Raw genomic sequence first — 13,600 nt, forward strand, 5'->3', positions numbered from 1 at the left:
GTCAACAACCTCCAAATGTTACTAAGGAAACAAACAAGAATTTCAGATTTAAAATAAACAAGAACCATATTTTAGAGGAAGAAGAGTTTTCTAATGATATGACATTTCTATGAAGACATAGAATATAAAAACAATAGATCAAAGAGGAAGAAACAATGGGATAAAAGACTTCTGAGCAGAGAGAGTCATACACACAAAGTTTTTCATATTAAAAAAAGAAGAAGAAGAATTGGCACTATCTAGTAGCTAAAAAAGAAAAATGTGTCTGCAATGTAAAATAGGGGGAAAGCAGTGGAGGTGAGAGCAGAATGGCCAGCAGTGGCCACAGGTCATATCTTGCAAGGCATGGAGATCAAAATGAGTTTGGATTTCATTGTAAGTGTTATGGAAGGTTTTGTTTTGGAGGGAGAAGGAAGTATGGGTGTTTTTGCCTGTATGTATGTCTTTGTACTATATCCATTCAGTGCTTAAGGAGGCCAGAAGAGAGTGTCAGATCCCTTGGAACTGGAGTTATAGACAGATGTGAGGTGGCATGTGGGTGTAGGAATTGAATCTGGGTCCTCTGGAAGAGCAGCCAGTACTTTTAACCACTGAAACATCTCCAGCCCCGTCATAGAAGGCTTTAAGCAAGAATGTGACACCTCTAGTCTTTCATATTGAAAAGCTTTTTCTAGGTACCCCCTAAAGGGACCAAAGTAAGAGAACCAATTAAATTGACATCTCTAGGTTAAAAGCTAGACCAAGCCTCAGCAGTTTTAAAAAGCTCCCTAGGTGATTTCAGTGAACAGCGATGGAAGGGAACCTAAGAGGAAAATAAAGCTAAAATAAAAACATATATAAGACTTCTTTTGTTCTTATAGTTTAATTCTGTAGAACCAGCATTATTTCCTTCCCAGTTGGAATCTAAAGTGAAATTAATACCAACTTTGAAAGACATAGCTCACAAAATTGTTTTAAGTAAATATCATCTAAACAGCCCCAGCAAACAGTAGTTCTTTCTTTGTTGTTTAACCATTTTCCCCGTGACAATAGCCCAGTTCCCAATGTTCTCTTCCATGCAAACTATCTAGGTATATCTTATGGATGTCATCGTGTCTGTGCTTGCAAGGGCATGCCCTAAAACAGAGTTTCATCACTTCATGCTTTCCTGACTCTTACTCTTAGCCTTTGGCCGGGACCTCAACTTTATGATGTTCATGGAATACACACACACAACAATAACACACACATTCTACTGAGTTTCTGAGCTGCCAGGAACTACACATTCTGATTATTCACTTGCATTTCGTCAAATATGACTGACTTGCAAGTGGGCTTAACTCCAAAATCCCAATGTGGCAAGACACCTTGATTCTTGGACTTTACTCCCAACTCTTTCTCTCTTCTGCATCCTCTCCTGTCAAGTTACACACTTTGATGTATTTCTGCTAACGTGTGAAAGTAGCATATATGACAGTACCTACCATTTATTGAATATTTGCTATATACTTATAATAACAAATGCAGTGACTGTAGAGTCAACGAGTTGAGTCCTGACTCTCACTTCCTGATTACCTGACATATGGATATTGTTTATGACCTCAAGCAAAGCATTTTGCTTTTTGGCTGAGAATATTTCAAATGTAAGGCATAGCTAGAGCAGTCCTATATAACAGATAAGTAGGTTGGTCTCAATTCTACAAGTCAAAACAACTTTTGACCCATAGAGTCACCTAATCTTCCAGGATTCAATCTTAAAATACTGGAATAAAATTGAAGTAAATCACTTGAACTTTGTGATAAACATTGTGACAGATGCAAAGAGGGGAAAGGGTCATGAGGAAGAGGAGACATGGACAAATGACTGACAAAGTAGAAAGCTAATTAACTTGAAGCTTCTATCAAGAATGTTGTGGTATGGATGGTATTTTTGTCTTTTCAGTCAGTTAATAAATGCTGTCTATCCTCTTTCAGATTTTTCGGGGGAATCAGGACTCGTCCACACCTATGGTGAATTCTCTAGACCCACCATTACTCACTCGTTATCTTCGAATTCACCCCCAGGTCTGGGAGAACCAAATTGCCCTAAGGCTTGAGATTCTGGGATGTGAGGCCCAGCAGCTATACTGAGGTAGTCTTTGCATCCTCAGGTATAGGACTGTCTCAGTCAGTGTTTTATTGCTGTGAAGAGACACCATGACCATGGAAACTGTTATAAAAGAAACCATTTGTGTAATTAATAAAAAAAAATAAAAGATTAAAAAAAAAAGAAACCATTTAATTGGAGCTGGTTTATGTTTCTGAGGTTTAGTCCATTATTATCATGGTGGGGAGCATGGTGGAATGCAGGCAGACATGGTGCTGGAAACGTTACTGAGAGCTCTACATCCAGATCCACAGGCAGGAGGAAGAGAGAGAGACAGTGGGCTTGGTGTGGGCTTTTGAAACCTCAAAGTCTACCCCCAGTGATATACTTCCTCTAGTATGGCCACACCCATTCTAACAAGACCATACTTGCTAATCTTTCCATGTAGTCCTACTCTCTGATGACCAAACATTCAATTACATGAGCTTGTGGGGACCCATTCTTAGTCAAACCACCACAAGGATATCCCCTCTCTAATTCAAAACCACCATTCTTCTCTGGCTTCTACATTACATACTATCCATGCCACCAACATTTTATTTAAAACCATACAATTGTATATGAGCCAACTCTGATACCTTCTAAATTATTAATTCTCCATTTTCTGAAACTTAACTCTCAACATTCAGAATGGAAGCTATGTAGTGCTACATGAAATTTTATACTTTCAGTATCAAATATATGTTGTGCACTACCAAAACCATAAAATCCATGACAGAATCAGAACTAGAAAAACAATTAGTTTTATGCCTCTTAAATAACTCATGTCCATTAAGAGCATTCAGTCATTCCAGGCCCCCTTATTTTTAGCCTTCCTTGTTCTCTTTTCTTCATATTATACTGTACCCAAATGTACATTTGCTTACATGTATTGGCTAGGTCCTGCATTTGAGAGGGAAAAAACAGCTTTTTTTTTCTTTCCAAAATTGTATGACCTTGCTTAAGAACACATTCTAAGTCCTGCAAATTTTATCTTCATTTAAACCTTAAACACTGAAACTTTTAGAAAAAAAAAAAAAAAAACACAGGGGTTACCCTTCAAGATATCAGAGTAGACAAAAACTTTTTAAATAGAACACCAACAGTACAGAAACTAACCCCAGGTCTCAACAGATGGGAACTACATGAAAATAAAAAAAATAAAATAAAAAGAAACAACCAGCAGTTAACATACAGCCCAAAGAATAAGAAAAAAATATCTTTACCAGTTATCCTAAAAGGGCTTATATCCAGAAATTACAAAGAACCACAGAAATTGAATACCAATAAAATTAAATTGTTAGGGCTGGAGAGATGGCTCAGAGGTTAAGAGCACTGGCTGCTCTTCCAGAGGTCCTGAGTTCAATTCCCAGCAACCACATGGTGGTTCACAACCATCTATAATGAGATCTGGTGCCCTCTTCTGCTGTGCAGGTGTACATGCAAACACACATTGTATACATAGTAAATAAATAAAGTTTTAAAAAATTAAATTGTTAATCAACAAATGGGTAAATGAACAGAATATAGCATCTTCAAAAAAATGAAACACAAATGGTCAATAACTACTTTTTAGTGTTCAATATTTCTAGCCATCAGAGAAATGTAAATCAAACTACTTTGAGATACCACCTCACCCTAGTCACAATAGCTATCAGCAAACCTGATAAATGTTGGAGGGACTGTAGAGAGAAAGTAGCCCTAATTCACTGTTGGTGGGAGTTCAAATTAATACAGCCATTGTAGAAATCATTTTATAAATTTAAAAATAGAACTACCATATGACCAGACTATTTCACTCCTAAGCATATCCTCAGAGAACTCCATACCCTACCATAGGAATATTTGTACCTCTATGTTTATCCTGTTTTATTTACTATAGGAAATAAATAGAATCAGCAGATGAATGGATAATGAAAATTTGGTTTATACATACATATATATTTAACATGGAATACTACTCATTTCTAATGATAATAGTATTCTAAAAGACATTTTAATATTTCCATGGAAAAATGAGGAAAATATAAACTTTAAAGTTATATTAAAGAACTTTACTTTTAAAAAAGAACTGCTGTTTTACTCTTTTTTTTCACCTAATTTCTTGCTAAAACAAAAATATATCAGAAAATTTTATACAAAACCTTTGTAGTTAAAATATCAAGGAATCATAAGAAAACTCAACTGTTGAAAATAGTGAACACGCCAGTATGCATTGCCACATTTACCAGAAGCTTGGAAATGCTGTACTGGTCCTTTACCTCTATACTTTATTATGATTACACAAATACAACATGGTAGCAATGATAGTCCACTGAACAGTCAGAGGGTGCTTTCAAAACTTGCATCCCAGGATGATTTGAAAACGAGAGAAATGTGTTCCAGTTTCAGGGATGCATTTTCTAGTAATCCTACTTGACCCTTTTGTGACTTCTTTGGGAACTATAACACATAATCCACAACTGACAAAACTACAGATGATGTGGTTTTATTTCCTTTAAAATTCTAACCACTTATATGTAAGAGTTGCCATGGCTGTAGATATCTTCCTGGGACCAGCAGCTGAGGCACATGCATGGGGTTCCTACCCTGCTGTAGCCTTAGGCCACCTGCCTGAACCCACCATCTGTAGATACCTTTCTGGGACCACCAGCTGTAGGGCATGCATGGTTCTGACCCTGCAGCCTTAGGCCACCCACCGCCCAAGCCCATTTTCTGTGGATATCTTCCTGGGACGAGTGCTTGGCGGATCAGACCTTGGGTGCTCATTCTCACTGCCTGTGGAGTACTGAGGGTGAGGCTCCAAACCTGGGCACTCACTCTCACAGTTCTACGGACACCTTCTGGGTACTAGCTTCTCCTGATTCCAAACCAGGGAGACCACACTTAACATCCTGTGGACACCTTTCTGGTCTCAGAGGCTAGTGGTGCTTACTCTTCACGGCCCTGTGGAGGGGTTACATTCTGGTACTGTACTCCCCTCTTGCCTGGCTCTCCCAGGTTAGAATCAGCTAGCACAGCACATGCAGTGAGCACAGCAGAGCTGAGCTAGGTGTGGGATCCAGGTTCCATTCCCCACCACCTTAAGGAAGCCTGTGGGGCACTGGAATAGCTCTTGGCACAGAGATCTATCTGCCAGATCTATCTGGCTCACATAGGCCAGAATTAGTGAGCCCAGCACAGACAGAGAATACAGCAGATTTGAGATAGACACCTGACCCAAGTTTCATTGTCCTCCCCAAGGAGGCCTGTGGGGCACTGGAGCAGCTTGAGGCTCAGAGATCTTTCTGCCTGCTCCCCAGCAGCCTCGCCCACCTGGGTCGGAAATGAGGCCAGCACAGTCAGTGAACCCAGTGGAGCTGAGGCAGGCCTGGGACCCAAATCCCATCCTCCACTATCTTAAAGAAGCCTGTGGGACACTGGAGCAGCTCTAAACTCAGAGATCTTTCCACCTGAGCCCCAGATACATGACATACCTGGGTCAAAAACAGTGAGCCAGCAGAGACAGTTAATCCGACAGAGACTACTCGAGACTCCAGAGACAGGTGGATCCAGTCTGTAGTACAGGCTCTAGGAATAATCAGTCAAGGCTCCAGGCAACCAGATGGCTAGAGGCTGATATAAGAATTTAGGCAATAGGGCTGGAGAGATGACTCAACAGTTTAAGAGCACTGGCTGTTCTTCCAAAGTTTCTGAGTTCAATTCCCAGCAACAGCATGGTGGCTCACAACTATCTAAAATGAGATCTGGTGCCCTCTGATGCTATGCAAGCAGAACACTGTATATGTAAGAAATAAATAAATTAAGTAAATTAAAAAAAAAAAAACGAATACAGGCAACAAAAACCAGGACATCATGGCTTCACTAGAATTCCAAAAATCAATGGATATTTTATTGCAGCTGAAACACAGGGGAAATTATCTTAAATCTATAATTATGCAGATTTTTGAAACATATAAAGAAGAAGTGAACAACAAAATAGAGGCACATAAAGAGGAAATGAACAAAAAAAAATAGAGGCCATCATGGACAGACAGGAATCCATATTCAAACAGATAAAGGAAATGATGTAAGACATGAAAACAGAATTAGAATCAATAGAGAAAACACAAACAGAAAACCCTTGAGTTGGAGAACTTAGAGAAGACATCAGGAACCAACAAGGTAAGCATCACCAACATAATAAAAGAAGGTGGAAGGGAGAATCTTAGGTGCTGAAGAAACAATTGCAGAAATTGATAATATCTCTCAAAGAAAAAAAATAAAATCAGAAAAGTTCCAAACACAAAACATCCAAGAAATCAAGGACTCCATGAAAAGACAAAACCTAAGAATAATAGGAATAGACAAAAAAAGATTCCTGGCTCCAAGGCCCAAAATATATTTTTGAGAAAATCATAGAAGAAAATTTCCCCAACCTTAAGAAAGAGATGCCCATAAACATACAAGAGGCCTACAGAACACCCAATAGACTAGACCAGAAAAGAAAATCCTCCTGCCACATAATAATCAAAGCACTACATTTACAGAACAAAGAAAAAATATTAAAAGGGACAAGGGAAAAAGACCAAGTAACATATAAAGGCGGACCTGTCAGAATCACACTAGACTTCACAACAGAGACTATGTAAGCCAGAAGGGCCTGGGTATCATCATGCAGATGCTTAGAGATCACAGATGCTAACCCAGACTACTATATCCAGCAAATTTTTCAATTAACATAGATGGAGAAAACAAAATATTCCATGTCATAATTAAATTTAAGCAATATATTTGTAACAGTTCAGCCCTATGGAAGATACTAGAAGGAAAACTCCAACCTAAGGGGATCGACTACACCCAAAAAAACACAAGATAAAGATACCAATAATCTGTAACCAAGACATACTGAATACAGTCAAGACAGACAAAACATCTTGCTATTTGTTGAATCTGATTTTTTATGACCATAGAAGATTTGTAGGAGAATTGACCATTACCTTTCTTACTGGAAAAAATGAGAAGCTGCCTCTTTTTTTCCCTAGCTCAACTGATTTTAACCATACCTTTACACTGTTCAGCAAATTCTAACTTCCATAACAATGATCTTCTCCTGCTAAACATTTTGCTGATTGCTTCCAGTCCCCTTGGCAGAGGACCTCAGTAGACAAGGACTCTAATAGAACTTGAGTAAAAGGGACTGTAGGACTATATTGAGAGCATGCGGTTTTCAATTATTTTAATTGTTTAAAAGACATAGATGCATGGAGTCTCACCATATTACCCTGTCCATCAAGTTGTTCTATAATTGGAAAACCATAAAACTCAGTTATATCTTCGCCATTCTGCCTAACTTGTTGTAAAGAAGCTTGTAAAAGGGGTACAGTTGCCCATACAGTAGACAAAGGAAAAAGTCACCTTGTCTTTTGAGCTACTGTAATTGTAGCCACCCCAGTAGAGGGTCCAAGCCAGCAATCAATGAGGGAATTGGAGTAGGGGGTTGAGCCTCATTTTTCCTAGTAGTTAATTCTCCAATTTTTCTGTTTGTTTCCTCCAAGCCCCATTCCAACTTTTTTATTTCATTTTGCCAAGGCTTAAGGTTTTTTTTTTAATTTTTATTAATTACACTTTATTCACTTTGTATCCCCCCTGTAGCTCTCTCCTTCTTTCCCTCCCAATCCCTCCTTCCCTCCCCCTATTCCATGCATGCCCCTCCCCAAGTCCACTGATAGGGGAGGTCTTCCTTTCCTTCTGATCCTATTCTATTAGGTCTAATCAGGAGTGGCTGCATTGTCTTCCTCTGTAGCATGGTAAGGCTGCTATCTCCTCAGGGGGAGGTGATTAAAGAGCAGGCCAATTAGTTCATGTCAGAGACAGTCCCTGTTCCCATTACTATGGAACCCACTTGGACACTGAACTGCCATGGGCTACATCTGTGCAGGGATTCTAGTTTATCTCCATGCATGGTCCTTGGTTGGTGTATCAGTCTCAGAAAAGGCCTCTGTGCCCAGAAATTGTGGTACATCTACACAGTGGAATATTACTCAGCAATAAAAAAAGGAAATCATGAAATTTGCAGGTAAATGGTGGGAACTGAAAAATATCATCCTTTGTGAGGTGTCCCAGAAGCAGAAAGACACACATAGTATATACTCACTTATAAGTGCATATTAGACATATAATACAGGATAAACATACTAAAATCTGTACACCTAAAGAAACTATTCATGAAGGAGGACTCCAGCTAAAATGCTCAATCCCCATTCAGAAAGGCAAACAGAACGGACATCAGAAGAAGGAGAGAACAGGGAACAGGACAGGAGCTTACCACAGAGGGCCTCTGAAAGGCTCTACCCTGCAGGGTATCAAAGCAGATTGTGAGACTCATAGCCAAACTTTGGGCACTGAATCTTATGAAAGAAGAATCTTGCAGGGAATCTTATGAAAGAAGTGGGAAATAGTTAAGACCTGGAGAGGACAGGAGCTGCACAAGGAGAGCAACAGAACCAAAAAGGCTTAAGTTTTTTAATATTCACAGCCTGAATCAGATGGTATCTCTCAGAATAATACTTAGCTGCTTCTTCCTCCAACTCTGCAACCTCATCAGGTCTTCTTCTAATAAGAAATTATTATCATCAGGAGGAACATATAGTTCTTCTGGAGGAGCTGATGGTCTAATCTCATTTTGTCTCGAAGTCTCCCATCTTTCTAACTTCTTTCTCTCTAAGCCTGAAAGTTTCACTTTCTCAGTTCCGTGCAGCATATACAGACTATCTCTAATTAAAGTGCATACAAAAAACACAAAGCTACTGCCTTGTCTCATTTTTACTCTCGAATTTTACTCACCTTGCCCTTTTCAACTTTATGATTTGAGCTTGCCAACACCTGTGGTGTTCTTCACTGCTTCCCTGTATCTCAAGTAGCTGGGTGCCAAACTGCTGGAGCCCACCCACAGAGTCGAACAGTTCTTGAGTCGGGAGTGAGGATTGGAAGAAAAATTAATAAACCAGCACACTACACGTGGGATCTTTCCAAGAGGGCTTCTGATAGAGACTAGTCATCTGTTTATTCCAGTAAATCCATTTTAAGTCCCAGCAAAAGCACCTAGTACAATGAAGGAATTCACAGGGAAGTTCAAAACTTCTTTACCTTGACCACCTGTCTGTGTGAGCCTCACACAGACAAAAAGTGTGAACTTGCCAAGACATCCCACCTGCTGTCTCAAACAAAAGGAGATAGATGTGTCAGCTTATCACTGACTCAGTGAAGGCCAGGGTGAAAGCATGTCTTTCCTCTGAGATCAAAACAGCCTGGCAGACCAGCAGCTCCCCACACCATGTAAACAAACTGAAAGAGAAAAAACACATGATCATCTCCTTAGATACCGAAAAAGCATTTGACAAAATCCAACACCGGTTCATGTTTAAAGTTTTGGAGAGATCAGGGATACAAGACACATATCTAAACATAGTAAAGGCAATATACAGCAAGCCTATACCCAACATCAAACTAAATGGACAGAAACTTAAATCAATCCCACTGAAATCAGAGACAAGGCAAGGCTGTCCACTCTCTCCATATCTCTTCAACATAGTACTTGAAGTCCTTGCTAGAGCAATAAGACAACTAAAGGAGATCAAGGGGATATAAAATGGAAAGGAAGAAGTCAAAGTATCACTATATGCAGATGTTATGATAGTATACATGAGTGACCCCAAACTCCTTCAGCTGATAAATACCTTCAGCACAGTGGCTTGATACAAAATTAACTTAAAAAATCTGAAGCCTTCCTGTATACAAAAGACAAAAAGGCTGAGAAATTGGGGAAACAACACCCTTCACAATAGCCACAAATGACATAAAGTACCTTGGTGTAACTCTAAACCAAGTGAGTGAAAGACATGTATGAAAAAACCTGCAAGTCTCTGAAGAAACTGAAGAAGATATCAGAAGATGGAAAGATGTCTTGTGCTCATGGATCGGTAAGATTAACATAGTGAAAATGGCCATCCTACCAAAAGCAGTCTACAGATTCAATGCAATTCCCGTCAAAATACCAACACAATTTTTTACAGACCTTGAAAAAAAATTCTCCATTTCATATGGAAAAACAAACAAACAAACAACAAAATCAAAAACCAGAACAGCTAAAACAATCCTGTACAGTAAAAGATCTTCTAGAGGTATCTCCATCTCTGATTCTCAAGCTGTACTATAGAGCATCAGTAATAAAAACAGCATGGTACTGACATAGAAACAGACTGGTAGATCAATGGAATCAAGTTGAAGACCCAGAAATAAACCCATACACCTACGGATACTTGATTTTTTACAAAGAAGCCAAAACCGTGGAAAAATGATAGCATCTTCAACAAATGGTGCTGGTCTAACTGGATGTCTACATGTAGAAAAATGAAAACAGACCCATATTTATCAACCTGCACAAAAGTAAAGTCGAAGTGAATCAAAGACCTCAACATTAAACCAGACACATTAAATCGGTTAGAAGAAAAAGTGGGGAAGAGCCTTGAACTCATTGGTACAAGAGACAACTTCCTGAACAGAACACCAAAAGCACAGGCTTTAAGATCAACAATCAATAAATGGGACCTCATGAAACTGAGAAGCTTCTGTAAAGGAAAAGACACTGTCATCAGAACAAAATGACAGCCTATAGATTGGGAAAGAATCTTCACCAACCCTATATCTGACACAGAGCTAATATCCAGAATATATAATGACCTCAAGAAGTTAAACACCAACAAAGCAAGTAATCCAATTAAAAATGGGGTAGAGAGCTAAACTGAGAATTCTCAACAGAAGACTATCGAATGGCAGAGAAACACTCCACAGAAGATGACAAGGCAGCCACTTCTGATCAGACCTAATTGACTAGGGTCAGAAGGAAGGAAAAGAAGTCCTCCCCTATCAGTGGACTTGGGGAGGGGCATGCATGCAGAGGGTGGAGGAAGGGAGAGATTGGGACGGGAGGAGGGAGGGAACCACAGTGAGGGGGATACAAAGTGAGTAAAGTGTAATTAATAAAGAAAAATAAAATAAATATTTACCAAAAAAACGTGAAAAAAAAAGAAATACTCAACATCCTTAGTCATCAGGGAAATGCAGATCAAAACGACCCTGACATTCCATCTTACAAACATCAGAATGGCAAACAAACAAACAAAACCTCACTGACAACACATGCTGGAGAGGATATGGAGAAAGGGGAACCCTCCTCCATTGCTGGTGGGAATGAAACCTTGTAGAACCACTTTGGAAATCAATCTGGCACTTTCCCAGAAAACTAGGAATAGTGCTACCTCATGATCGAGCTATACCACTCCTGGACACATATCCAAAATATGCTCAAGATATGCAGCAAGGACATTTGCTCAGCCATGTTTGTAGCAGCTTTATTCCTAACAGTCAGAATCTGAAAACACCTTACATGTCCCCTTACCTGAAGAATAGATACAGAAATTGTGGTTCATTTACACAATGGAATACTACTCAGCAGTTAAAAACAAGGAAATCATGAAAATTGCAGGCAAATGGTGGTAACTAGAAAAGATCATCCTGAGTGAGGTAACCCAGAAGCAGAAAGACAAACATGGTATATGCTCACTTATAAGTGGATATTAAACATATAATATAGGATAAACATACTAAAATCTGTACACCTAAAGGAAGACCCTGGATAAGATGATCAATCCTCATTCAAGAAGGCAAATGGGATGGACATTGGAAGAGGGAGAAAACAGGAAATAAGACAGGAGCCTACCACAGAAGGCCTCTGAAAGACTCTACCTAGCAGAATATCAAAGTTGATGCTAAAAATAAAAATAAAAAATAAAAGCTGATGCTGAGACTCATAGCCAAACTTTGGGCAGAGCACAGGAAATCTTATGAAAGAAGGGGAAAATTGAAAGACCTGGAGGGGACAGGAGCTCCACAGGGAGAGCAACAGAACCAAAAAAATTTGGGCAAAGGGATCTTTTCTGAGACTGATACTTCAACCAAAAACCATGCATGGAGACAACCTAGAACCCCTGCACAAATGTAACCCATTGCAGGTTAGTCTCCAAAGGGAACAGGGGCTGTCTCTGACATGAACATATTGGCCTGCTCTTTGATCACCTCCCTCTGAGGTGGGGAAGCCTTACCAGGCCTCAGAGGAAGACAATGCACAGTCCTGATGAGACCAGATAGGCTAGGGTCAAAGGGAAAGGGAGGAGGACATCACTTATCAGTGAGCTGGAGGAGGGGCATGGGAGAAGAGGGAAGGAGAGCAGGATTGGGAGGGCATGAGGGAGGGGGTATAGCTGGAATACAAAGTGAAAATTTGTAATAAATAAAACTATTAAAACAAAAAAACGACCCTGAGATTCCACCTCACACTCATCAGAATGGCTAAGATCGAAAACTCAAGGGATGACACATGTTGGAGAGGTTGTAGAGAAAGGGGAACCCGCTTCCATTGCTGGTGGGAATGTAAACTTGTACAACCACTTTGAAAATCAACCTGGCGCTTTCTCAGAAAATTAGAACTAGTGCTACCTCAAGATCCAGCTATACCACTCCTAGACATATGTCCAAAATATGCTCAAGTATGCAACAAGGACATTTGCTCAGCCATGTTTGTAGAAGCTTTATTCTTAATACTCAGAATCTGAAAACACCTTAGATGCCCCCTTATCTGAAGAATAGGTACAGAAATTGTGGTTCATTTACACAATGGAATACTACTCAGCAGTTAAAAACAAGGAAATCATGAAATTTGCAGGCAAATGGTGGTAACTAGAAAAGATCATTCTGAGTGAAGTAACCCAGAAGCAGAAAGACACATATGTTATATACTCACTTATAAATAGGTATTAGCCATATAATATAAGATAAACATACTGCAATCTATAGTCCCACAACAAGGAGGACTCTAGGGAAGAGGCTGAAACCTCACTCAGAAGGACAAATGGGATAAACATCGGAAGTAGGAGAAGACAAGGAACAGGACAGGAGTCATCCACAGAGGGCCTCTGAAAGACTCTGTGCATCAGGGTATCAAAGGAGATTCTGAGACTCATAGCCAAACTTTGGGCAAAGTGCAGGAAACCTTATGGAAGAAAAGGGAGATAGAAAGACCTGGAGGAGACAGAAACTCCACAAGGAGAGCAACAGAGCCAAAACACCTGGGCCCGGGAGGGGGGGGGCTACAGTGATCAATACCCCAAACAAGGAGCATTCGTGGAGAGGACCTAGACACCCCTGCTCAAAGGAAGACCATAAGCTGCTCTATGGTGCCCTAGTAAAGAGTACAGGGTCTGTCTTTGACATGAACTGATTGGCTTGCTCTTTGATCGCGTGACCCTGATGGGGGAACAGCCTTACCAGGCCACAGAGGAAGACAATGCAGCCATTCCTGATGAGACCTGATAGGCTAGGGTCAGACGGAAGGGGAGGAAGACCTACCCTATGAGGGACTAGGGAAGGAGCATGGGAGGAGAGGAGGGAGTGACTGCG

General features: G+C 40.0%; 1 protein-coding gene across 2 annotated transcripts in view; it reads left to right on the plus strand.

Annotated features, from left to right (window-relative positions):
- Positions 1–2,236, plus strand: part of F8 (coagulation factor VIII) — a 139,456-nt gene extending 137,220 nt beyond the window's left edge. For both annotated transcript variants that reach the window (XM_055606568.1, XM_055606567.1), the window contains one exon: positions 1,954–2,236. In XM_055606568.1, coding sequence (XP_055462543.1) covers positions 1,954–2,109 — 156 coding nt within the window. In that variant the 3' untranslated portion in view covers positions 2,110–2,236. The remainder of the gene's footprint in view (positions 1–1,953) is intronic.
- Positions 2,237–13,600: the final 11,364 nt, after the last annotated feature.

Source organism: Psammomys obesus, unplaced genomic scaffold (genome assembly GCF_907164565.1).
Source record: "Psammomys obesus unplaced genomic scaffold, mPsaObe1.curated_primary_1811, whole genome shotgun sequence".
NCBI lineage: Eukaryota > Metazoa > Chordata > Mammalia > Rodentia > Muridae > Psammomys > Psammomys obesus.